This window comes from Trichechus manatus, unplaced genomic scaffold, assembly GCF_000243295.1.
Source record: "Trichechus manatus latirostris isolate Lorelei unplaced genomic scaffold, TriManLat1.0 scaffold00162, whole genome shotgun sequence".
Taxonomy (NCBI): Eukaryota; Metazoa; Chordata; class Mammalia; order Sirenia; family Trichechidae; genus Trichechus; species Trichechus manatus.
The window spans coordinates 3,475,954-3,503,577 of NW_004444098.1; the positions used below are offsets into that span (position 1 = coordinate 3,475,954).

General features: G+C 44.0%; 1 protein-coding gene across 2 annotated transcripts in view; it reads right to left on the reverse strand.

Moving 5' to 3' along the window:
* Window positions 1–3,573: 3,573 nt before the first annotated feature.
* The window catches only part of PRPS2 (phosphoribosyl pyrophosphate synthetase 2), a 32,118-nt gene continuing 8,067 nt past the window's right edge, over window positions 3,574–27,624 (reverse strand). The window contains exons 2-7 of one of the 2 annotated variants that reach the window (XM_012558377.2): window positions 25,063–25,255; window positions 18,710–18,808; window positions 17,228–17,352; window positions 9,350–9,523; window positions 8,017–8,176; window positions 3,574–6,669 (exon numbers count right to left, since the gene is read on the reverse strand). In XM_012558377.2, coding sequence (XP_012413831.1) covers window positions 6,577–6,669; window positions 8,017–8,176; window positions 9,350–9,523; window positions 17,228–17,352; window positions 18,710–18,808; window positions 25,063–25,255 — 844 coding nt within the window. In that variant the 3' untranslated portion in view covers window positions 3,574–6,576. The remainder of the gene's footprint in view (window positions 6,670–8,016; window positions 8,177–9,349; window positions 9,524–17,227; window positions 17,353–18,709; window positions 18,809–25,062; window positions 25,256–27,624) is intronic. The other variant, XM_004386349.2, reaches the window with a different exon arrangement.

Below are 27,624 nucleotides of genomic sequence, written 5' to 3' on the forward strand. Positions count from 1 at the left end.
CAGAAAGCATGGCCCCTGGATTCTCTATCAGCCCAGAACTAAAACAATTCCCGAGGCCAACTCATCAGACAAAGACTGGACTGGACTGTGGGACATAAAATGATACTTGTGAAGGGTGTGCTTCTTAGCTCAAGTAGATACATGAGACTAAATGGGCAGCTCCTGTCTGGAGGTGAGATGAGAAGGCAGAGAGGGTCAGGAGCTGGTTGAATGGCCACGGGAAATCAGGGGTGGAAAGGAGGAGTGTGCTGTCACAGTATAGGGAGAGCAGCTAGGGTCACATAGCAATGTGTATATAAATATTTGTATGAGAAACTGACTTGAACTGTAAACTTTCACTTAAAGCACAATAAAAAAATTTATCTAAAAATAGTCATTTTGATGATTGTGAAGAGTGACAAATTTAGTTATAGTCATCAAAATTTTTCTGTAATTCATGGTCAGTCTTGGCTGCAATAGAAGAAGGTATTAGACTTACCTCCCCTTGTCTAGAGAAAATCCCAGAATTATGCACCTGAGGGGAGCAGTGGTGGTTCAATGGTAAAATTCTTGCCTTCCTTGCAGGAGACCTGTGTTCAGATCCCGGCCAGTGCACCTCATGTGCAGCCATTACTCATTTGTGAGTGGAGGCATGTGTGTTATTGTGATGTTGAACAGGTTTCAGTGGAGCTTCCAGACTAAGATGGACTAGGAAGAAAGGCCTGGTGATCTACTTCTGAAAATCAGCCAATGAAAAGCGTACGGATCACAATGGTCCGATCTGCAACCGATCATAGGGACAGCGAAGTACCAGACAGCGTTTCATTCCGTTGTGCCTGGGGTTGCCATGAGTTGAGGCTGACTAGACGGCAAGCTAACAGTAAAACCAACATGCCCCTTCAGACACAGATGGCCGAGTCCTCACAAATGTAAGAATTCCTCAATGTCCCTCAGCAAATGGGGGCGCTCGGCCTTCTGCCTGGACTGTCCCCAGGATCTCCAAAGACCACTTAGGGCACTAAAGGCAGCTGTGCCGAAGGAGTGAGAACCAAGCCAGGTCAGGAAAGCATTTCCGAGACGTGACCCTCCTTTTTCCCTCTCTTATTTTTGACAACAGCTCTTCAGCTTCTAGGGTGAGTTGAGTCTCCACACCCTAGGAAATGAACTTAGAAAGAACCATGATGCCCCAGGTGGTTGGCACACTGTTGGGCTTGTCATATAGCCTGCTTCCCTGTCATTCCAAGCGGCCACAAGCTCAGAGCCCTGCTCACGGGATTCCTTAGCCAAGGCGGCGCTGGGTTCCAGAACCATCCACCTTAAGAGAGAGGGAAGTAGGGTGACCAACCACCCCGGTTTGCCCAGGACTGAGGTGTTTCCCAGGACACAGGACTTTTCAGTGCAAAAACTGAGAAAGTCCCAGGCAAACCTGGATGAGCTGCCCACCTGACAGCAAAGTAACCATCTTCACCCCCCGGGAACCATAGCTTGCAGTTAACAGAAATATTCCAACTAAATGTAAACTAGATGGCGTGGACTATTGAATCTGCTGGAGATGGCAGCAATCATCCACCCTCTCATTTACTCGGCCTCAGAGAGGCACAGACATTTTCCCAAGGTCACATGGCTTCTCAACAGCCTATCAGGAACCAGACTCCAGATTGCCACACTCCCAATTTAGAGCACTTTTCACTGAGTTATTTTTTTTTTGCTTTCTCGTTTCCTTTTTACTGCTCACTTTTAATGTGAGATGAGTTCACCTGGCTTTCCTTTTGGCCACAGAGCTCAGCTGCTGAAACAGCGAGAACTGCTCTTGCCAGTTATACTGGGCACCACTTTCCGTTGCATTTATGTTGAAATGGAGAATTAGGGCTAGAATCAAATCGTGCTGTTGGGAATAGCCTCAACTGACCACCGTCTCCACTGGCATTCCTTCCTGCAAGTCATTTCTGCAGCCCATTTGAAGTATTTTCAACATACAAGGATTTATTATCCTCTAAATGCGACCCTCGAGTGAGGCAGTCACATGCCAAGATGATGTAGCCCTTCGAAAATGGTAGGGGAGGGGACTGTGTTCACCACTCGCTCACAGGCACTTGGGTTAGGACCTAGAGTGCATGAAAATCTTTCTTCTTCATACCTACTTACATTCTTCCGGAAGGAAAATTAAAGATGCCGGCTCTAAAAATTGGATTAATGTGCAAACCGAACAGCTCTAAGCACTTTACAAATATTCTCTCATTTAATCCTCACAACCATCCTACGAGGGACGTACTATCTCATTTCACAGACAAGGAAACTGAGGCATGGAGGGCAGGGGAGGTTAAGTAACTAGCTGGAAGTTGCTTCACTCCAGTAAGCGGTGGGGTCTGTGTGTCTGAACATCAGGCTCTTTCAGAAGAGAAAGTAGAGCTCAGTGTGACTGCAGTGGAAAGTGAGCCACTCAGAACGTGGTCTTGGAAAGCTAGGGCAGGAAAAAGGATGTGTTCCCGGGTGGAAGGAGATCTATCAGTAAGATGAGTATCTGTAGTGAAAAGGCGTCATTCTGTTGACTTCTCCATGCAGTTTAGATGAATAATTAATTCAAGGGCAAAGTGAGATCCCTTGTTGTTGTTAGGTGCCTTTGAGCCAGTTCCAACTCATAACGACCCTGGGTACAACAGAACAAAACACTGCCAGGTCCTGCACCACCCTCACAATCATTGCTGTTTGAGCCCACTGTTGCAGCCACTGTGTCAATCCATCTCGTTGAGGGTCTTCCTCTTTTCTGTGGACCCTCGACCTTACTAAGCATGATGTCCTTCTCCAGGGCCTGGTCCCTCCTGATAACAGTGTCGTATCTTCCCTTTATCTACCCCTCAGTAAAGGAACTTCACAGCTCTTAGTGCAAGAGCTATGAAGTTCGCTTACTGAGGGGTAAAGGGAAAATATGTTTCAGCCCTTATTTCCATCTTTATTGGATGTCCTCACTCACTCTATGTTGTCCTGCTCTGTCCCTGCTGGAATACAGCCACTGGGTTCCAGAAAATTCTGTGGTTAAACATCTCTAATGGCAGCTCCTTCATGAAACCCTTTCTGCTCTCCCCAGCCCGATCCTCTGGATACCCTAGTACTTGATCCTTCCCTTCAACACTTAGCCTGTCCCCCTATGGTTTAGTCAGAGGACTTGGTAGGCCTTGCCATATAGAACACTTGCTTCTGAAGAGGCATGGCTGTGGTAAGACGTGACACTGTACAGTTGGCCAACTGTGTTTTGCTGTTTCCACATCTCCTTCGCTTCCCTCCTCCTTTTCGGTACCTTCTATCATGTTCTCTCAACCTGTGATCATCTTTTTTCTCAGAAATGGGCCTGGCTTTCGTTATTTACATTTCACTGTGATTTTAAGACAACGTGTTGCTAACTCTCAAAAGTTATCTACACTTTAGAGTTGAGCTTTAGTGGTGGAACCAAATTATAAATTTACTTTTTCCCCAAGAGAGTACTTTGTCCCCAAGAGAGCAAAGCATCACTGAACAGGTGTTTTATGGGGAAGGAAACCCTTTTGAGGTGCTTCTGAAATCAAAGCCCACGAACGACTTCTTGTGGTCTACGTTTAAGTCTGGTCTACTCCTATGGATGGCTATGGAACATCACTCTTTGATGTAAACAGACTGTGCACTCTTTAATTTTATATGAAGCCTCCAGAATTCTCAACTTGGATGCCTTCTGTGGTACAACTGCTATGCTTATGGGAAAGGAAATTGCTAATAAGGTCTTCAAAAAGAAACACGTTCAAAATGGTAAGAGCTGACTTCAATTAACTTCCGGCTTTTCTGTGATTTTATATGGTGGGCCATAACTGTAAAGAAACAAACACGTTCAGGTGCCCCGTCACAACAGAGAACTCCACAATGAGGACACAAACAAAGGAAGGTGTAGTCAGCAACAGGATTTTATTGAAATGTTCTAACACAATGCTGGAGAAACTTAAAATGCCATACTCTATGCCAATACAAGTGCTGCCAATGATCTATTCCTGAATGGAGTTGAGATCATATCTAAGAGAGGAAAGTTACAGTATGAATATCTATAAATTGACTAGTATAATTTAAGTGTGAGGCAAAACAACTTTGGTATATTCACATTTCTCTGGCTCTCCTTCTTGTCTAGATACACACCGAGCCCACCCACATTCAGCTGAGTTGGACAGAATAAAAATATTTGGTGGCATCACTTATAAACTTCTACACTCCAAGCAGCAAGGAACGTGAAAGTTCTGGAATGAAGCTCCTCATGAGGCGATCGTCATCATTTTTGTTGAAGTGAAATCATGGAAGAGTTAATATCCACATTTCCACTGCACATATCTAAGTCCACTCTAATTAGTTCATAGATACATTCAAAAGTACTTGAAAATACAAAAGTGGGGGGTTAAACTATGATAGAAACAATCACTTCTTAACTCAGAGACGCAGATTTTCATGCCCAGTTTTTTATCTATAGATCATGATCTCAGACAAAATGATTATCTTGAAATCAACTGGTTTTCATTAATGTCAACACATCTACACTTGTATATCAAGCTGACCACATGGGTGTTCACAACTACATTTCCACTTCTCTATGCAAAGGAACCCCAACAAATAGAGATAACACACATTTATCTAATAAAAGTTAAAAAACAAAAAACAAAAAAACTAAACCCACTGCCGTCGAGTCAATTCCGACTCATAGCGACCCTACAGGACAGAGTAGAACTGCCCCATACAGTTTCCAAGGAGCGCCTGGTGGATTTGAACTACCAACCTTTTGGTTAGCAGCCATAGCGCTTAACCATTATGCCACCAGGGTTTCCCAATAAAAGTTACATAGCATCAAATCAGGCTCTTCACACATCTCAGGCTAACTGTACTGCATAGCTGACTTTTCCACGTCCCAATATCATCCTTTCCCAACAGCCGTTTTAAGGTAGAGTAAAATGCTAGTTCCTACAACAACTAAAATGTTACCTTATAACTTCAATTCAACCTCTGCTGTGGTAAAGTTTGAAACCCTCAATACTGCTGTTCTAGTTGTTCATGACCAAAATAGATTTGATTTTCCACTCACAGAATTTTGGCCGATTTATTTTCTACGAGTATTAAAATTCGGAGAAGGGAGAGATTGTTGTTTATTATTCCTAGGCTTTGTCTATGCAGGCAAATCTCTTCTTTGGAGGCGGAATTATTCAGTGGGTTGTCCCATCAATGTGCATGTAACAAAATCTACAAACAGTCCAAAGACTGGCTCCCACCAAGGAGGCAGCCGGGCACCTCACTTAGGAGAACACTGGGAAGACCATCTGTGGTAATACAATCTCAGGGAATTTCCCCTCCGTGAAGACTTTGGGGACGTTTTTGAACATTATCCTTAAGGAGCAATTAAAGTTTACTTATCTGTACTTTTCTCTACATTTTTCATGTAAAAACTTCAGTTAAAATCATCAGTTGCCTAGAGACTTGCTACCTCCAACTACTCAGGACAAAAAAATATTTAATCAAAGATAAAGACATACTGTTTAAACAGGCGTTTGGTAGCACCCATAAAAACATGCCTTTTTATTTATGTCAAAAGCAAGGTAATAATCGGACTGGTAGATCTGAGGGGCTACGAGGGCGTCTACTCTGGTGGAAATCCACAACATGAAATTGTTGGGTAAAAATGAAAAGGGGCAGCTATAGCTAAAAATACGATGTAAAAGAACAAGATGACCGGATGTGAGGTGCACCTCAAAGAACTGGGGAGTCTGCCCGCACCTTCCCACTTCCAACAGGAACGCAAGGAGGAGAGCATCAAGGTGGCAGTGTGCTCAGAGGCTGCATCTCAAAACGGTTTCATAATCAGATCCACTGCTGAGCAAAATGTCAGAATTTCAGGACATGGAATTCCAGCTAAGAGACAGTTATAACATGGTTTTCAGGAGTGGTCATAAAAAAAAGATACTGAACTCCACGGCCTCTGATGTGTCTGACCTCCATGGAAAGCTAGACGCATTGATGGCTACCTTAAGCTAAATAAAAACTGGTTCAAATTAAGCACAATAACCAAGGTGGTTTATTTCAACCCTGGTTACTTTAAAAAAAAAAATCAAAATTTACAGTATTATAAAATTTTTCAGGTTCGCTCAAAACTAACCGGCTTTCTACACAAGGTTTTACCCAAATGCCCATGGGCATTATCATCATCTATTTACACAAGAGGCTTTAACGTGAAGTCACTCTGGCAAGCCCAGAAATATATAAACTATGAGCTCCCACAATGAAATTATATACTCGAAATGCTGTGGCTTTCAAGGACTGAAAGACAAAGGAAAAGGTCAGAACAAGTCAAGATGACACAAACATTTCTCTCGCTTAAAAGCCAAATAACCACGGCCCTCCCCTGAGAACTGGAAATGAGTGGCCTCAAGCTTTCAAAGGGGGGAAAAATGAATCTCAGAGAATACAAAGATCTGAAGATTTTACTACCCATTATCCTATAAGTGTTAGTCCTAAATCTTAAAAAAAAAAAGAAAAACAACAACAAAAACAGACAGACAAAGAAGTCAAGAGCGGGCTTGTCCGACACATGACAATTGCGAGTTATAAGGGAACATGGCTGAACAGGTAAGACACGGATTCACCGTTGTGCGTTCTTCGGATAGCCTCCGCCAAGATCATGGAAATGTCAATAACCTAAACGCCGGCGGAACAGAAAAGGGAAGAGAAAAGTGAGGTATCATAGTTATGCTCATTTAAAAACTTGAAAGCCTAGAAAGTAAGATCCCTAGCACACAAGATAGGTTGCTGTCAAAACCTCTCACATACATTTTGAGGGGACAAGCAGCTTCTGGGTCAGCTTACAATTAAAACCTGTTGAACCAAACCTGTATGAGATCCTAGAAGCCAGATATTTGGTATAGATACTCAAAGGCTTTTCAGGGTCCATGTTAACCAGAAACATTCTTTTCTTGGGCAGTTTTTGTCTTTAAATCACATTTTACTAAATCATTATACGGAGAGTTTTCCTCTTCTTTCAGAAAAGGTGGTGACTATCTTGTTTAAGAGCAGGACTATGATTATCTAACACGGGGCCAGCAAACTCCTTTTTCGCAAAGGGCCAGACAGTAAATACCTCCAGCTTTGCAGACCAGATGGTCTCTGTCACACTCAACTCTTGAGTTGTAGCATAAGACCAATTGATAGATAATGAATGGGTGTGGCTGTTTCAATAAAACTTTATTTACAAAAACAGAGGGTAGGCCAGACATGGCCCATGGGGCATAGTTTGCCTACCCTAAACTACTGCTAATCTGGCATGAAACTATTCAAAAACCAAACCCACTGCTGTCAAGTCGATTCTGACTCATAGTGACCCTACAGGACAGAGAAGAACTGCCCCATAGGGTTTCCAAGGAGAAGCTGGTGGATTAGAACTGCCGACCATTTGGTTAGCAGCCAAGCTCTTAATCACTGCACCACGGAGGCTCCCCTGCTAACCAGGCATGAAAGTATTAGAGCTATTTTTACCAGTTTCAAATGGATCTCCTTGTACCACGAGTGCTTTTTCTCCGACTGTCTAGGAACCACATAGCAGATCACTTTGACCCACCTTCATGTTCTACTGATGAGAACAAAGGTAAGGAAATGACTTGCCAAGGTTCATGGTGACACAGAGACAAGATGGGACCTCAACCCCTCTCCACTTACTTCAGGCCAGTTGGCAAAAAGTGATTATTCCACCTCTCTGGTGGCCTATGGACATCAAGGCAGGAGGGACGAGGAGGAGCAAAGCTCAGAAGATCCTTCGCACTGCCTGCTTCTTCCTGGTTTTCTATTACAATTTTACTCACTCACTGTTTCCAAATAGCCGACACTGGCTTCTGAAGGCCCTGGCCTTTGGCAGGGATCTCACGGGTTTAGTGTCTCACGTTACAAGGTGCTACAGCCTCTGCCCGCATCTGCCTCACTAAGCAGTCACACACAGAAGGGATCCGAGGCGGGGACCTCGCTGCTTAGCTCCTCTCACAATGGAGATGCTACCTGAATCTTGGAGCAGTGTCTCATTTTGTCCTCTTGCGGAATTGTGTTTGTGACAACCACAGCCTCAAAGGCAGCATTATTTATTCTAGAAATGGCTGGCCCAGAGAAGATTCCATGGGTCAGGATAGCATAGACTTTGGTGGCTCCAGCTGAGAGTAGCCTGTAAAACAGAAGATAAACAATTAAGTACGTGTACACAAATATTCTAGAAACACTCTCCTCTAGTGTGAAAAAGAGGTGTGTTCCATAAAGAAAAACTTGAAACAAATTTCACTCACATTTATTAGCCGGAAGCAGGGCCTTTTTCAGTATGTTAGCAGAGCGCCTTGTATTCCATTAAATCAACCTCAGCACTCTCGACATTTGGGACCAGATCATTTTTCACCTGTTTAGCGGCATCCCTGGCCTGTACCCACTAGACACCTATAGCACCCTCCACTCAAGTTGTGACAACCAAAAACGTCTCCAGACATTGCCAGATATCCCCCGGGGGTGGGGGTGGGGGGAGCAAAATCATTCCCGATTGAGAACCACTGGATTAGCCTAATATAGCCAAAACATCATCATTTTGACATGTAATCAACATAAAAAAGCGAGGATGGTGAGTACTTTGGACATGTTATCAGGAGGGACCAGTCCCTGGAGAAGGCCATCATGCTTGGTAAAGTAGAGGGTCAGCAAAAAAGAGGAAGACCCTCAACAAGATGGACTGACACAGTGGCTGCAGCAATGGGCTCAAGCATAGCAGCGCCTGTGAGGATGGTGCAGGACTGGGCAGTGTTTCGTTCTGTTGTACATGGGGTCGCTAGGAGGCGGAATCGACTCGACAGCACCTAAGAACAACAGCAAGTCTTTGAAACCTGGTGTGTCTCTTCCCCTTCTGGCACATCTCACTTTGGACTGGCCCCAGCCCCAGGGCTCAGCAGCCACATGGGCTGGCGCGGCCCACACTCTGGACAGCGGGGCTCGGCATCCCCCGGCAGCTGAGCGGAGGGAAGGCCAAGCAGAAGGAAGCAAAGACATGAAGCAGCCCACAGGACTGTCTTTCCTTCTGTGCTCAGCTTTAGGCGAAGCACCTTCACAGATCATTTTTAATACACTGAAACTCAACTTTGAAAATGGAAATCAGACCACAAAGGCCTGTGGTTTCTTTCCTACCAAGAAAATGATAAAAATAAATGGGCCTAGAATCTACTTCCGTCTAAAACTCCACTGTCAAGCAATCAGAAATGATTAAGAAAAACAGGCCCAATTTTTAAAAGCTGACCTTTTCTTTCCCCTTAACGAGGTGCCCTAACCCTTTTCATCCGCGTCCCCAGAGCACTCCACGTACTTGTCTGCGGCATGGCAGATGGTGCCACAGGTGTCGGCCATGTCATCCACCAGGATGGCCACGCGGTCCTTCACGTCACCCACCAGAACCATCCGGTCCACTTCATTCGCCTTCTTCCTCTCTTTGTGAATCAAAGCAAATTCCACATTCAACCTGTCCGCAATCGACGTCACCCTGCACAAAGATGCAAACGGACACGTCTTTAAATTGTATCTTAGAAGCGTAGTAACCAGCCACATGTAAAATAATGGGGAGAAACCTGGTCTCCTTTGTAAGCCAGGAGCCCTGGTGGCACAGTGGCTAAGAGCTCAGCTGCTAACCAAAAGGTCGGCAGTTCGAAACCACCAGCTGCTCCTTGGAAACCCTATGGGGCAGTTCTACTCTGTCGTATAGGGTCGCTAGGAGTTGGAATCAACTGGATGGCAATGGGGTTTTCTGTAAGCCAGGAATGGTCTGGGATTCACAGGAAACAATCCATGGTGGGAAAAAAGTACTAGTGATGTGACCCTCAACTCATGGCAGCTATAATGGATGCCAGGCACCTTGACCCCACAACTACCAGCTAAGAATCAATTCACAATTTGTTAGTGTTCGTGGGTACTTTTAAACAACTCAAAGCACAGCTTAAAGTAAGCTACTCAGGAACAACCATTTGCTCAGTTTGTGGAGCGGGGAGCAGGGACGGAAGTCCTTGGTTAAAGCATCCATTGTAATATGCAGACTTGTGAAAACAGGCTTCACTGCACTTGGGGCCTAAGGAGACTCTGCCCGTCTACGGCAACACTCAGGAAGTCTCTGGCTGGGAGGGGCTGAACCAGCAGCAGAAAGAGCGTGGGCAGGCCAAGCTTGGTGTGAGCCCGGGCATTTTGGTTTCTTCTTTGAACCCAAACCAGCTGCTGTCAAGTCGACTGTGTCTCATGGCACCCCCATGTGTGTCAGAGTAGAACTGTGCTCCATAGGATTTTCAATGGCTGGTTTTTGGGAAGTAGATTGCCAGGCCTCTCTCTTCTGAGGCGCTTCTGGGCAGACTTGAACCTCCAACCTTTTGCTTAGCAGCCAAGCGCAGTAACTGTTTGCACCACCTAGGAACCTCTTTTCCTTTGAAAAGTGGACTTAAATGAGAAAACTTACTTTGAAATACTGCCGTAGATACACTGTGATATTAATAGTGAGATTTTCCTATTTCAGTTTTTAAAGTAACAGTCATTATGCAATTCAACAACTGAAAAACTATTTACTGAGGAACCCACCCTCACACAATTACTTCCATGCAGTGAGTGGAAGATGCGACTTTCACAAGCTGATTTTTAAAGAACTTGTCCCTTTTTTTTTTTTTGACAGCAACGGGTCCCCTTCATTGCATCATCCAAGAAGGCAGCCAGGAAGGCAATTTCCTGCATACTCTGCTCAAGGGGACAGCACCAAGTCTCAGACAGGAAGGGACTTTCTGGGCTGAGCAGCAGCACAGGGGTAACTCTGGGGTACCCTCTCATTTCTGAGGTATCTCAACACGGCCGCATTTATTTATTTTTTAATTGTACTTCAGATGAAGGTTTACAGAACAAATAGTTTCTCATTCAACAGAACACATACTGTTTTATGACAATGGTTAACAACACCACAACATGTCAACACTGTCCCTTCTCAACCTTGGGTTCCCTATTACCAGCTTTCCTGTCCCCTCCTGCCTTCTAGTCCTTGCCTCTGGGCTGGTGTGCCTCTTTAGTCTCATTGTGTTTTATGGGCTTGTCTCATCTTTGGCTAAAGGGTGAACCTCGGCAGTGACTTCATTACTGAGCTAAAAGGGTGTCCAGGGGCCATACTCTCGGGGTTTCGCCAGTCTCTGTCAGGCCAGTAAGTCTGGTCTTTTTTAATGAGTTAGAATTTTGTTCTACATTTTTCTCGAGCTCTGCCTGGGACCCTCTGTTGTGATCTCGGTCAGAGCAGTCAGTGGTGGTAGCCAGGCACCATCTAGTTGTACTGGACTCAGTCTGGTGGAGAAATACGGCTGTATTTTAATAGCTTCAAACCACACCCTTTACAATTTGACCAAAGAAAACAGCACTATTTCAGGCCTCACTGCTCATTTTCTAGACTGGAATTAGCGAGGATATTATCTCAAGCAAGAGACGTAGATGAAAATGAGGCCTAAGGCAAGGCCACTTTTATTCCATTTAGAAAGATCTCCATTTCTGGGTGACATGGAAGAGCACGTTTTGGCACAACGGCTGACTAGGCAGCCTGGTTACCCTTCCCGATGGGAACAACTAAAATCCCAGATTTAAAGGGAAAGACGTTACAAAGGCATCACTGGGCTGGAAATGGTGCAGAGGCGGCAGAGGTGGAGACTGCAGAAGCAGGAGTTACCCTGAGCAGGGAGCATGCAGCAAAGTTCGCGTGCCCTCTTGTGGCCACATGAGGTTTTGCCTGGAACCAGTAAAGCCTCTAAGCAACAAGCTGCAATTTGTCAGATAGACATGCATTTTCTTTGGTGAAACAGGATTTTTTGCAACATGCAAGTAAGCCACAAGTAATATCAACTACATGTATCCTGCATTACTGCACAGCTGTTCTCAGGGACCTATCAGCTGGGAACGGCCCACTCCAGGGTATCAATGATAAGAAGCAGAAACTTTGAAAAACGGGGGAAGGTGGCAAAAAATACAAAATGTCCGTTCCTAAAAAGCGTGGCTTTCCTGGCAGAGGGAGCACAGGGCGGGGGGTGGGGGTGGGGGAGGTTTGAATGGGACTGCTCTGTCTATAGGGTCGCTATGAGTTGGAATTGACTCGACGGCAATGGTGTTTGTGCTCTGTCTGAACCAAACAGCACCTCGATCCTGGCCATTTACTCTGGGTAGTTGATTCTGCATTTTTTTAAAACTAGAGGTTGGCAAATAGATAGGGGAAAAAGAGCACTGGATGGTATAAGGGTTAAGTGCTCAGCTGCTAACCAAAAGGTTGATGGTTTGAACCCACCCAGGGGCTCCACAGGAGAAAGACCTGGCAATCTACTTCCATAACGATTACAGCCTAGAAAACCCTATGGGGCAGTTCTAATTTGTTACATGGGTTTGCTGAGTTGACATTGATTTGACAGCACCTAACAGTATGTAATAAAAGGTAGTATTTCAGATCAGTAGGGAAAAGATGAATGAATAGTTTTGGAGCAACTAGATAGCTGGGTCTCGGGGTGGGGAGTTGGATTCTTATTTCACTCCTTATTCCAAAACGGAGCCCCTAGGTGGTGCAAACGGTTACTGCACTCCGCTGCTAACCAAAATGTTGGAGGTCTGCATCCACCCTCGGAAAAAAGGCCTGGTGACCTACTTCTGAAAAATCAACCGCTGAAAACCCTATGGAGCACAGTTCTACTCTGACACGCATGCGGTCACCATGAGTTGGAGTCAAGAGTCGAGGCAACTGATTTTTTTTTAATTCTAAATTTCAGATGGAAGAAAAACTAGAACATTAAAAAAGATAAAAGGCATATTTTAAGCAAAGATTCTATAGAAGAATTTTGATGAAAACGAGGAAAACGTAGAACAGAATTTCAAATTCTCACGGAATCTAGACTTTCTGGAGCCATGGGGACTGGATGAACCCCCAAAACTATTGTCCTGAGATAATCTTTAAAACTTAAACCAAAAATATCTCCAGAAGACTTCAGCTTAACGAGTACACAATGTCTGCCTTGAGATGCTCTTTAAAAGGTTACTACATGGGATCAAATTGACTACAGCAACTGGAAAGATTAGATAGGAACCTTAGGGGGCAGGGAGTTTGTGTTAATGGGGGAGGAACAACTCAGAAAAGGAGGTGGAAAATGGTTACACAACTTGAAGAATGTCATCAATGTCACTGAATCGAGCACACAGAAACAGTTGAAATGGTGTTATGTTCTGCTGTGTACATTCTCAACAACAAAAAAGATAAAGACAACCCTCAAGACAGAAGAAGAATCATGGGAGAAGAAAACTTTTAAAGGAAGTGTGAATCTTTTATGAACTCAGAAGTCATAATGTGAAGAAGAGATAAATCTGACGAGCTAAGAATTTTGGAAAGTTCTTGTAGAAACTAAACACACAAAAAAGGGGAAGAAATGAAACTCTTGGGGAAGTGTTCGCAGCACACAAGAAACAAAGCTTGGCTCTCCTCCCTGTGCAGAACTCCTAATGATCAATATGAAAAGACCTCCGGTGAATGGAACAGTCAGTTGGCAGAAGGTATGAACAGACCACTCACGGGAAGGGCCCTCGGCCTTGCCCACAGCAGCCGGCATTAACATGAAATGATGCCACATATCACGTGCTGGATTTGCAAACAAAACACGCTTGATAACGTACTGTGTGAGCAAGGAAAAGTCACTTGCAGTCGTACTTGACGGGAATGTCAACTGTTGTGTCTTCTAGGAAAGCATCCTTCTGTACGTGTCCACAACATGGAGACAGCAAGCAGACTGCTGCAGGGCTGCACTCAAGAGTACGAACGAACAACAGTACCCACAAGTGGGTTACAGGTAACCAGTGGAAAGAAGTATGATACACGCGCACAACGGAATATTACGTAACTGTAAAAAACAACAGACCAGACCTACTGCACAGCAATGAAATCACTGCTAAGAGAGAGTGATTTTTTTTAAGCACAATGAAGACACGTGTACAGCACATTATCATTTGAGGAAAAAGGGGGGAGATATATTTGAAAATATATGCATACATCATCAGGAAAGACTGATCGCTAGTCAAGGATATCATGTTTTGTAAAGTAGAGGGTCAGAGAAAGTGAGGTAAACCCTCAGTGAGATGGACTGACACAAGAATTTTTGCTAAGAGCATGGATGATATTTTTAGATTATATATGAAAAATAGAGTTGGAATAGGAAAGGAAAAAGCCACACAAGTTCGTGGCATCTATTATTCTTCTAGCTTATTAGCTGCCAAAATTATTTTTCAGGTTTAAAAAAAAAAAAAAGAAATACAGCAGGCATAAAAGGCCACATATTGTATGATTCCATTTACAGGAAATCTTCAGAAGAGGCAAACCCATAGAGACAGAAAGCAGTTTCCAGACAGAAGTGGTGTCAGGGGCTGGGAAGAAGGGGGAACAGGCAGTCACTGCTAATGGGCGCGGGGTTTCTTTTTGGGGTGACAAAATGTTCTGGAATTAGTGCTGATGGCTGCACAACTCTGTGATTATACAAGACCGAATCACACACTTTAAATGGTGAACTGTATGGTATGCAGGCTGTATCTCAATCAAGCTGTTAGTTCTTCAAACATTCCATCTTCTTGTGCTGATGTGCCCCTTGACCCACTTCTCCACCTTGAACCTGCGCTCAGGCCAGTACGAGTCATATGTGAATGCAGATTCACTGAATAAGTGGTCCAAGTAAACTGCACACATTTTAGTAGAAATTACCGGCATGTTTTCCCCACTCCCTGCTTTTTTCACCGGACGACACTCTGTGACCGGGCCTCGCCGTCCCTGGTCAAGGGCCATTTTGTGGCCATCACGCAGTACTGTGCAAACCCTATCGCGGCCCGTCTGGGGGCTTTCTGAGCTAAGTGCCTGCTTCCGCCTTTCATCTATAGGTGTCTCCTTCCTGTCAACGGCCACTTCCTGCTGCTGTCAGAGGCCCCTCTGCAGCTGCAGCCCCAGCTCACCCATCTCCCCACCCCTGGTGCTGGGAACCAAGCAGCCCCATCAGACAAACTGAGAGCACTCAGCCCTTCTAAGAACCAGGGCCCACACTGCCTTGCTCCACAACAGCTTTCGGGGGTGCTCTTGGCTCCAGGTCCTCAGCTGGGCTGTATGTGGGGGAGGGTACCAAACAAGGGACAGGCATTTGCATTTTAAAGACATCCCAAAGCTTGCCGGTCACCCGGCACCCTCATCCACACGCTTCCACAGCCCACGCCTGCAAGCTGCCTTCCCTTCTGGCTGGCTCCTTGTACCCAGATCTCTCTTTCATCTCCCTTCTTTACGGAGGCCGCTACCTGGCCATTGGAGTCTTTGGGTGGTGCAAACGGTTAACACACTTGGCTGCTAACAGAAAGGTTGGAGGTTTGAGTCCACCCAGACGCACCCAAAAGAAAGGCCTGGTGATCTACTTCCAAAAACTCAGCCATTGAAAACTCTGGTGCACAGTTCTGCTGACATACATAGGGTCGCCATGAATCAGAGCCAGCTTCACAGCAACTGATTTTGGTTTCACCTGGCCATTAACGGCCCATTCCACTTTTGTTTTCTTTCCAGATAGCAGCTGCAAAGTTCTACGAGGTCACTTGGCATCACCAAGTCCCACCCTACAGTACGTGCTGTGGGTCAGATCGGCATTCTCTGTTACCCGCATCCTTGAGTCTGACCAGCTAGCGCCCTGACTGCTCAGTAATTCCTTCTAGGGCATCTCTTCAGTGCTATTTTCTCATGCAATGCAGCGGGCTTCAAAGACGATTCTTTTAGTACCACGCAGGTGCCTGTCCCTTTTTTGCCTCAGTTGATTTGTAAACTTGCTTATTTTAGAGTTTGGCAAATTGTTCTATGACCCCACGGTATTGGCAGGCTGCTTCCCTATTCCCTGTGTTCTAACTCTGAATTCTTAGTCATCTGCAGAGGGTGTGCTTACAGAGCGCTGCGGTTGTAGAATTCTCCCTGGAATGTGGCTTTGCAGCCCGAGACCAACTTTTATGTGAATTTTCTCTGCAAAGGAATTCCTTCTGCCAAATGCAGGTTTCCACGCAAATCTGCAGGTGGTGTAGGCTCTGGGTTTTCGTCTCTCGTGGGAGGTTATTTTCTCTCCCCATTCAAAGGTCCAGGTACAAAGGCAAGCCTCCTAGCTTTTTCCCTGGACTGGTGGGTAAAAGTTTCGCATTCATTCCCCTTCTTTATGGAGGTCCCTCCATGAGCATTAGAATCCAAGCCGCCAGCCTCTTCTTAGATCTCATGATCCTCCCCCCCACCTCCTGTGTGCCCCCTGCCCCGGGATCCCCATGCACGGCTTCTTTCAGTCCCTTCTTTATTTCTGGGCCTCTAACATTTCCCTTTCTTTCTTGGTGCTCTACATACACCGATTTCTTTTTTTAAGTGTGTTCTATTTTGGCTACCATTTTCCAGTGTTTGTGGTAGGAAGGATTAGCTCAGTTAGGTGTGATGTTAATTCATTAAAAGCCTTAGTTTCCAGTTAGGCTCATTACTTTTATCATCAGAAGAAAAGAACTTTTCAAAAAAAAAAAAAAAAAAACACCCCAACCAAATATATCTATTCTCTGCTGACACCAAAATAACCTTTTCTTTCATAAACGATGCAATGTTAACAAATTTCGGTTCTGGAGGAGAAGTTGGTAGTCTACTTATTTGCAAAATAAGTGTTAAGTAATCTAAAACACAAGAGCAGCCTTGGTGGCACAATGGTTAAGCGCTCAGCTGTTGATCGAAAGGCTGGTGGTTCAAACCTACCCGCGGCTCCACAGGAGAAAGACCTGGTGATCTGCTTCTGTGAAGATTACACCCTAGGAAACCCTATGGGGGTCGCTATGAGTTGGAATTGACTCCACGACACCTAACAACAACAACGATTTAAGACACACTTCCTTCTCTACAGGTAGGAAAACCCAAACCAAACTCACTGCTGCTGAGTCGAGTCTGACTCATGGGAGCCTGTAGGACAGAGTAGAACTGCCCCCATAGGGTTTCCAAGGCTGTAATGTTTACAGAAGCAGACTGCCAAGTCTTTTTCCCATGGAGTGGCTGATGGGTTCGAACCACCGACCTTTCGGTTAGCAGCCCAGCACTTAACCACTGTGCCATCAGAACTCCTGGTAGGAAAAGGACTGTCAATCTCCAAAGGCAGGTCCCAGCAGTGTGCAGTGTGTGCATTACCTTTTGGCGCCGCCTGCGTCCGGGGAGACGATGATGCAGTTCCTCCACTCGGCAATGTTCTCCCGGATCCACTGCAGGACCGCGGGCTCCGCATACAAGTTATCCACGGGGATGTCGAAGAAGCCCTTCAGGGAGACACAAGCACCGCGTTGCAGGGTTTGGTTTGGAAAGATAATCTCTTTTATTCAATAAAATGTGGATTTGTTATTCAGAAGAAACCTCAATAACAGATTCCCTTTTAATTTTAATAGAAGTAAATAAAAAGCCAGATTACGTTCCAGCAGCATACTGCCATCCGATCTGTTATCTTATGGACTTTTTACATTTTCTGTGTTTCTGAAGGGTAAGAGTGGCTTTGCAGGGCAGTGGGGGGTGGGGACGGGGAGATCTGTCATTTCTTAAGTGATCGTTATAAACCAAATGCTACATATTCATTACACATCCCAGACCGAGTACAGTATAATTTGGCCTGTTGTGCAGATGAAGGAGCTAAGTTACGAAGACGTTAAAGAACATACATTACGACTGTGCCATTCTAACCACTTTCCAGAAGTTGGGGTGGAATTACGTAGAGCTTACTACCAAGGAGGCCCTCAGTGGTATAAACAGTTAAGTGCTCGGCTGCTAACCGAAAGGTTGGAGGTTCAAGTCCACCCAGAAGCGCCTTGGAAGAAAGCCCTGGCGATCTACTTCTGAAAAATCAGTCATTGAAAACCCTAGGAAGCACAGTTCTACTCTGACACACACGGGGTCACCATGAGTTAGAGATGACGCAACGGCACCTGGCTTTTTTTTTTTTTTAAACCAAGAAGCCATTCCTACTTCTCTAAAATTGACTGGAGGGTATTATGGATTGAATTGTGCCCCTCAAAAAAACATACGTTGAAATCCTAACTCCGGTACCTGTGAATGCGATCCTGTTTGGAAATAAGGGTCTTTCTTTTGCTATGTTAATGAGGACATCCTACAGAAGTAGGATGGGTCCTAAACCTAATCCCCTCTGAGTGGTGTCTTATAAAGAACGACAACTATAGAGACACACCCACACAGAGGGTGGACACCATGTAACAACCAGGCAGATACATCTGTAAGCAGCGAAGGAACACCAAGGATTGTGGCAGCTACCAGCAACGAGAAGAGAGGCCCACAGAAGGAACTGACATGGCCGAGACCCAGATACGGCCTTTAGCCTCCAGAACTGTGAGAAAATACACTTCTGTTCTTTCAAGCCATTCACTTGTGGTATTTCTGTTAAAGCAGGGAAACTAAGATGGGGGCATGGTGATGGTAGAGACAGACACTATTAACGTCAAATTATATTTCCAAGTTCAGTAAAGACCAGAAAATCTAACAGCGTAGTCATATACGAACTCAAGCACAAGTACCTCCGTCTAAAAGTTTGAAAGTTAACAGAGTTAGGATTTAAGCACTCTCATTAAAACTCCTGACCACAAGCAACAGAAAGAAATATATTGCTGGTACCTGTATCTGAGAGGCATGCAGGTCCATGGTGATGATGTGATCTGCCCCAGCCACCGAGAGCATATTGGCCACAAGTTTTGCAGAAATCGGAGCACGGCTCTAAAAAATAAAGGCATGAATTTTACAACGGGCAAAGGGAAGGAAAAAGATGGACACAGTGAGACTGCTCCCGCTAAGAGGTACGTGAGAAAGACAAATCACAAGAGAAAATCAACACAAATAATAAAGTTGCATGCGTTGTAAAGGAGCCCTGATGGCGCAATGGTTAAGTGCTCAGCTGCTAACCAAAAGGTTGGTGGTTTGAACCCATCAGCATCTCCGCAGAAGAAAAGACCTGGCGATCTGCTCCCATAAAGATTACAGCCTAAGAAACTCAATGTGGCAGTTCTACTCTGTCACTTGGGGTCGCTATGAGTCTTGGAAGAAGTACAGCCAGAATGCTCCTTAGAAGCGAGAATAGTGAGACTTCGTCTCATATACTTTGGACGTGTTATCAGGAGGGACCCTGAAAAGGACATCACGCTTGGTAATGTAGAGAGGGTCAGCGAAAAAGAGGAAGACCCTCAACGAGACGGACTGAGACAGTGGCTGCAACAACGGGCTCAAACGCAGCAAGACTGTGAGGACGGCGCAGGACTGGGCAGTGTTTCGTTCTGTTGTACACAGGGTTGCTATGAGTCGGAACCGACTCGATGGCCCCTAACAACAACGTGAGTCAGAAATGACTTGACAGCACACAACAAAATCAACAACCACAACACATGTTGTAGTAACAAAACAGATACATCCATTCCATTTTTATCCATCAAATACTTTTTGATCATATACTATCGTGAGACAATGTGTTTGGCATGGATATTCAGTTGAGAACAAACCAAATACCAAATACACAAACTGTTAAATATACAGGTAGTCCCTGACATATGACTGGGTTCCGTTCCGATGACTGTCGTGAGTCGGTTCTGACATAAGTAGAGTACCTTTTTTTTTTTAATTTTCATTATTATTGCCTTTTATCATCAGTATCTTTATAGATCCGATCTTTATTTGTTTTGAGGGGTTGGAAACATTACATATAAACTTACAGATATATTTTCATACATACATACATTAAAAAAATACTCATGTCCATAAAAAAAGTGGATGATGTTGGCATTTCGTCAGTTCTGGTAATAACTCCACTTGTGGAAGCTTCTGGATCATCTGGATTATTCCTAGGAATGGGAATGGCGTTTCTAGTCAGAAAATTAGGGAGAGTTGTCTGTCTGGTCCTTTTATGCACTCCAACATTGTACGCAGTACATATTACTAATGATAAGATATAAAACAAAAAAATAGACGGCCGTAAGTGCGGTTCATTCTAACTCAAATACGTCATAAGTCGGGGACTACCTGTCTACATGGGATAGCACAATGTGTATAATTCAAATTGCGATAAGTGCGCAGAATTAAAATAACAGGTAGTGAGAGAGAGACAATAGCAGGAAGGACATAAAGTTTAAACAGGACCTCTGTTAGAGGCCCCTCTGAGGAAATCACTTTTAAGGTGAGACGGGCAAAGGCAGGGAGAACATTCCAGAGCGAAAGCAGCACATGTAATCACACATTCAGGGGACTGAACAAAGCCCCTCGTGGCCACAGGCAGTGGTCAAGGAGAGATGTATAAGATGAGTCCAGAAGGGGAGGCAGGGGCAGATCGTGTAAAGCCCTCAAGGCCAAGGTTAGCTATTAAACCAGAGTATACATACTGACAGCTGGAAGCGAACATGATTATAAACAAAAACCAGATGGACGAGGCACTCCTTGAAGTGATTTATAATATCCAGAGAAATAGAAGTGTCATTATTATTGACATTAAGTCCTTTTTAAAGCTACTTAACGTCTCCATGGAGGCCCTGGGTGGTACAAACCGTTAACGCACTTGGCTGCTAACCAAAAGGTTGGAGGTTTGAGTCCACACAGAAGGGCCTCTGAAGAAAGGCCTGGAGATCTCCTTCCAAAAAGTCATCCACTGATAACCCTGTGGAGCACAGCTCTACTCTCACACACACGGGGTCACCATGAGTTCTGGAGACGACTCTACGGCAACTGGTTTTTAAAACTGCTCTATAGCTTTAATTTCCGTATCATACAAGTGGACAACAAGACTGTCCATATTCAGAAAGACCCAAGAGACACTACAGACATGGGACTAGACCAGGTAACAAGAGTTCAGCATTTTGCTATAAACAACAGCATTCCTATGCATCAGCAACAAAAAATATAAGCTTAAAAAAGATTTTATTCAAAATAGCAACAAATAAATGATCTTTGTTACACACACACACACACACACAAGCTTCCTAGTCTGTCTTAGTCTGGAAGCTCCGCTGAAACCTGTTCAGCATCACAGCCACACACAAGCCTCCCCTGACAGATGGGTGGTGGCCGCGAACCAGGGTCTCCCGCATGGAAGGCAAGAATTCTACCACTGAACTACCACTGCCCTCTCTACAATCCATGTATTGTTAACTCATGTTTGCATTAACTGCCCTGTTAGACGTCCCTGAACTGCCCTGTTCTACGTCACCTTTGGGATAAAACTGCATTTTCTCAGCTTTAATATCCAAAGCTCCTTGGCCAGTCTGGGTCTCACCTACTTAGATCCATTCCTTTCCCCCGCCTGTGTTCCAGGGACCCTCCCTGTGGTGTGCACTGGGCATGCCCACTGTCCTTTTCTAGAGAAGACTTTAAACCTGGCCTCTTCTGAAGGCAGCCCCTCACACACCCTGCCTCCTCTCCCCCATCTCGCCTGCTCCAAGGCTTTTGATTCTTCCTGTCTGCCTCCAATCTTCCAACATTAAAGCACTCAGAGAACTTGAGATAGAAATAGTCTCTCCCACCTTTTTGTGGGGCAGTGAGTGTATGTTAATGTGGGAGGAACATCTCAGAAAAGGAGGGTGAGAATGGTTGCCCAACTCAAAGAATGTCATCAATGTCACTGAATTGTACATGGAGAAACTTCAACTGGTGTATGTTTTTGCTGTATAAATTCTCAACAATGAATACATCATTAAAAAAAAAAAAAGACTCCCTCCCCTCTAAAGCGACCCCTTCCATTTGGGACTGCCTTAGATGTCTGCTGGAAAATCGATGTTGAAGATGTGATACGCATAGATGGCAGAGTTCATAACTAGACTATATGTTCCTCATACCCACTGCCGTCGAGTCAATTCCGACTCATAGCGAGCCTACAGGACTGAGGAGAACTGCTCCAGAGGGTTTCCAAGGAGCGGCTGGTGGATTGGAACTGCTGACCTTTTGGTTAGCAGCCGAGCGCTTAACCACTGTGCCACCAGGGTTCCTACACCCCCCTTAGCCTTCCTCTTTTCTATCAGTTTTTTCTAACAACAAACTACAGGATTTCCTAAACTAGGGATTCCCTAAGCCTCTACACGAGCAGTCTCTCCAAGTTACTGCATCCTTGCTTCTGTGCTGTCGACTGAGGTAAACCTTCTCTGTTCAATCATCAGTTTAAGCTGGGAAAGCCATGGAATCGTCTGACTGGAGCAAAAAACTAAAGGCAGCTACTGTGTTGTTACCAAGAAACACTCTTACAGCATCGTGATTAAGTTGAAGAAAAAGAAACATATGCTTGATAATGGCTAAAAATGGAAAGCCCATCTCAGTGTTTGCCAATAGGAAAAGAGGTAAACAGCTAAGGTTCCACAGCCTAGCTAACCCACTGGGGCTTGAAGAACTCTGTAGGGCTGTTTGTTTGCAGTGGCTCGGGGTACTTGCAAACAAGAAAGGTAGGTGCAACATTAACATCAATCGAAGAGGAACTCAGAGTTACAGATCGTGGAACGATGGAAAAGGGCCATGTAATGATAAAAGCAAAGATCTACTGGAGAAGATACAATGGTGCCATGCTTGTATGTATCAAATATCTTAGTGCCAAATACAAAATGCAAAACCTGGTAGAAATGAAAGGAGAACTTGGTTAGAAACACAGTTAGAATGTGAGGTTTTATTAAATCTTTTGCCCCACGGAAGAGAAACAGTAACAGAATATGGTCGGAATCAGCTCGACGGCAAGATGCTACCCAAGCCTGTGGTAACACACGAGTGAATGCCTACGACAACAGACTACAGGCCATACTGATGGGACAAATACAAAATGGAAATTTAGCAGCTAAAAATACACATAAAACTTCAGAACTAAGTTTAGAATGAAAGAAACTGCATATATAACAAGTAGGAGGACATGGCTTTGTGACGGAAGGTTTTAACTACTCACAAGCTAAAGTTAGGTCACGAAGTGACAACCACACACACAAAGACCAAACAATGCTGTAATCTAAGGGTTGGCAAATCATGGCCCGTGGGCCGAGCCACTTGTTTTTGTACTGCATATAAGCTAACAATGGTTTTTACATTTTTAAATAGTTAAAAAAAAAAAAAGTATCTCATGGGACGGGAAAATTACATGACATTCAAATTTCAATACCCAGAAATAAAGTTTTATTGGCACACAGCCACATCCGTTCATTTATGTATTGTCTGTGGCTGCTTTCGTGCTACAACCACAGAGTTTTATAGTTGCAGAGATCGTACAGCTCTTTACAGAAAAAGTCTGCCAAGCCCTTCTGAGCTATACAGGCTAAATCCCATCTCCAGTGCTGAATGCACTTCTGGAGACAAAATGTTTAATGAGAAATTAACTGACTAGCTTGTGTTCAGCACAGCGTCTGAAAACTACTCCTGAAGAAGTTGGGGTTAAAAATCTAGGGAGACCTTGGTATATGAATTCAAACTCATAAAGGGCTATTTGCATATCCAAGGGGATCCCGTGTGTGTGGTTTCAGAAATTTGGGTTGTTTCAGAAAACAATTTAGGGAGATAAACTGAGGTGTACAGGGGGAAAACATTCTCACAATTTTAGTTACCACATCACAGAAGAACAGTACTTTTTATAAACTGGAAGAATTTATACAGACCCTGACTACACATCTATCCATTAGAAATACAGCGGAGAAAAGGGCTTACACTTGGTCCCCTTGAAAGTTCCCCTAGAACTCCAACTTCTCTGAGATATCTCGAGGGCAAAAACCATGTCTTCTTCAATATCTTCTAAAGATTCACAGACCCTCCTGCAACGCTAACATTGCTGAAAGAATAATTCAGCAGTATCAACTTCACTCTTCTTGAAAGGTTAAAAAGAGACAACGGTATTTTTTAAACTTTTTATTTATGTTTTTCTAGTTTTGAAAATTTTATTTGTTGTTCTTGAGAATATACACTGCAAAACATACACCAATTCAACAATTTCTACATGTAGAATTCAGTGACATTGATGACATTCATCAAGTTGGGCAACCATCCTCACCCTCCTTTTCTGAGTAGTTCCTCCTTCATTAATATAAACCCACTGCCCCATAAGGTTCCTATCTAATCTTTCAAGTTGCTGTTGTCACTTTGATCCCATATAGATAGTTCTTAAAAGAGCATAATGCTCAAGGCAGACTTTTTTTCACTAGTTAAGTTGAACTACTGTTTGGCTTTAAGAAGATTTCAGGGGATATTTTTGGTTTAAGGCTTAACGATTATCTCAGGGCAATGGTTCCAGGAGTTAATCCAGCCTTTATAGCTCCAGAAAGTTTGGAGTCCATTAAAATTTTAAATTCTGTTCTGCATTTTCCCCCTTTTGATCAAGATTCCGCTATAGACTCTTTGATCAACATGTTCAATAGTGGTAGCCAGGCGCCATCCAGTTCTTCTGGTCTCATGGCGGAGGAGGCAGTTATTCATGGCAGTTGTTCAATTAGCCACACATTCCATATCCTCTTCCTATTCCTGACCGTACTTTTCATTTGAGATAATTATATATTCACATGCAGTTATAAGAAATAAGAGATTGAGATCCCTCGTACCCTTTACCCAGTTTTCCCTAAGGGCAACATCTTGTAAACTCTAGTATGCTCTCACAACCAGGATCTTGACGTCAATACAACCCACCGATCTTATTCAGATTTCAGCAGTTTTATCTGTACTTTCTAGTGTGCGTGTTTATGCAATTTTAGCACACGTGTAGGTTCGTGTATCAGTCACAGATACACGTCGGTTTCATCATCACAAGGATGGTAACGGCATTTTAGTACCTGCAAAAATATGCTTCATCTGTTTCTACTTCTATAAACATTAACTTAACATTATGGCTGGCTCAAAGACAAATCTTTGAAAAAGGTGAAAAAGTCTATTTACTCTACCATTAGGATAGAAACCAAACATTTTGCAGATATTTTAATTGAGGAAATATGTGAGGACAAAAATCATGACACGAACCCAGAGGAGGTTCTTAGAACAGGACACACCTCTCCTACCTTGTCCTTTTTATCTTGGCGGGCGTACGGGAAACACGGGATCACGGCCGTCACCCTGGATGAGGATGCGATCTTGCAGGCATTGATCATGATGAGGAGCTCCATTAGGTTGTCGTTGATTTCCCCACAGCCACTCTGAATGATATAGACATCCTCCCCTCTCACGCTCTCACCAATCTCCACACTAGAAAAGAAAAATCAGACCAATTAATATGAAAGCATGTTTGCATCTTGGGGTTCCCAAGTTACCGCCAGTGTCGATGATTCACTAGGAGGACTCCCAGGACTCAGCGTACACTTGTACTTATGGCTGTGGTTTATCTCAGTGAAAGGAGATAAGAATACAATTAGCAAAGGGAAAAGGCATCTGGGGTGAAGTCTGGGGGAAACCAGGCACGAACTTCCAGAGTCCTCTCCTGTGGAGTCTCATGGGACACACCTAATTTTCCCAGCAGCAACTTGTGACAACTGTGTGAAATGTTATCCACCAAGGAAGCTCATTAGAGACTCAGTGTCCAATGTTTTGTTTTCCCTGGAGTTAATTACCCTATCTACTTACCTGCTAAGTTTTCTTTTTTCCAGTTACTGTCAAGTTGATTCCAACTCATAGCTCCCCCATGTGCGTCAGAGTAGAACTGTGCTCCATAGGGTTTTCAATGGCTGATTTTTCAGAAGACTGCCAAGCCTTTCTTCGGAGGCGCTTCTGAGAGGACTCAAACTGCCAACCCTTGGGTTAGCAGCTGAGCGCATTAACCGTTTGCACCGAGGAACTCCAAATTCAATCCTAACCACTTCTAAGGACCTAAAAACTCCAAGATTTCAGAGGCCTCAAGTACAACATCCATTTCATTGTCCTGCAGATGTCTCTCCCAGAGCTCTCTGACTTGGTTTACCCTTCTGCTTGGGCACAGCTGCCACCCGGGGATTCCCTTTAACCCTCTCCTGCACAGGATTTCCCATTTTCTGTATCCTCTTTCTTGGTGCACTTCCTTGTTTTGTGGATAGGCATCCTCTAGTAGCTTCTTGAGAAAAAGTAAATAGGAGCTAAATTTCTTGAAGCTAGCATGTCTAAAAATGTTTCCTGGGTATAGAATTCTGGGTTGAAAATTCTCTTCCTTCAGAGTTTTGAAAGCATTGCTCAAGTGCCATCTAGTTTCCAGTGTTGTTGTCAGTAAGTCTGAAGACATTCTGATCCCTGATTCTTTACATAGGCCCTATTTTTTTTTTCCTCTCTGTAAACTTTCGGGGTCTTTGCTTTAACCCCAGGGTTCTGCAAGCAAATCATGACTTGCCCTGTTGTGGGTCTATTTTCATCTACTGTGCTGGGCACTTAGTAAAGTACTATCTATGTGGAAACTTAACAACCTTCAGGCCTGGAAAGTTTTCTTGACTTATTTCTTTCATGATTTTCTTCTCCATTTGCTTTGTTCTTTCTGGGACACCTATTAGTTGGCAGTTGTGTTAAACTGAGCCTCTAAAGCTCATATGTATATATTTTTGTTTCTTTCCTCTTTCTGCATCTTTGCCTACTTTCTGAAAGAGTTGCTCACCTTTATCTTCCAAACTCTTCCACGAAGTTTTTCAAAAATTATTATTTCTATGATCACATTTTAATTTTTAAAAGACCTTATTCTCTGAAGAGTACTTTTCTTTTTAGCTTTTTCTTTTTTTTTTTTTAAATTGTACTTTAGATGAAGGTTTACAGAACAAATGGTTTCTCGTTAAACAGTTTAGTACACATATTGTTTTATGACTATGGTTAACAACCCCACGACATGTCAACACTCTCCCTTCTCAACCTTGGCTTCCCTATTACCAGCTTTCCTGTCCCCTCCTGCCTTCTAGTCCTTGTCCCTGGACTGTTGTGCTCCATTAGTCCCATTTTGTTTTATGGGGCTGTCTTATCTTTGGCTGGATGCTGAACCTCGGGAGTGACTTCATTACTGAGCTAAAAGGGTGTCCCGGGGCCATACTCTTGGGGTTTCTCCAGTCTCTATCAGGCCAGTAAGTCTGGTCTTCTTTTGTGAGTTAGAATTTTGTTCTACATTTTTCTCCAGCTCTGTCCGGGACCTTCTGTTGTAATCCCTGTCAGAGCAGTCAGTGGTGGTAGCTAGGCACCACCTAGTTGTACTGGACTCAGTCTGGTGGAGGCCGTGGTAGTTGTGGTCCATTAGTCCTTTGGACTAGTCTTTCCCTTGTATCTTGTTTTCTTCATTTTCCCTTGCTCCAGAAGGGGCGAGACCAGTGGAGTATCTTAGATGGCTGCTCACAGGCTTTTTTTTTTGAATAATTATTTTTTTAAATTGTACTTCAGGTGAAGGTTTACAGAACAAATAGTTTCTCACGAAATAGTACAGATACTATTTTATGACATTGGTTAACAACCCCACGACCCCATGACATGTCAACCCTCTCCCTTCTCGACCTTTTTTTTTTTTTTTGTGAAAATATATGTAGCCAAAGATACACCATTTCAAAAATTTCTACATACACAGTTCAGTGACACTGACTACGCTCTTCCAATTGTGCTGTTATTCTCACTTAAGATGAAGG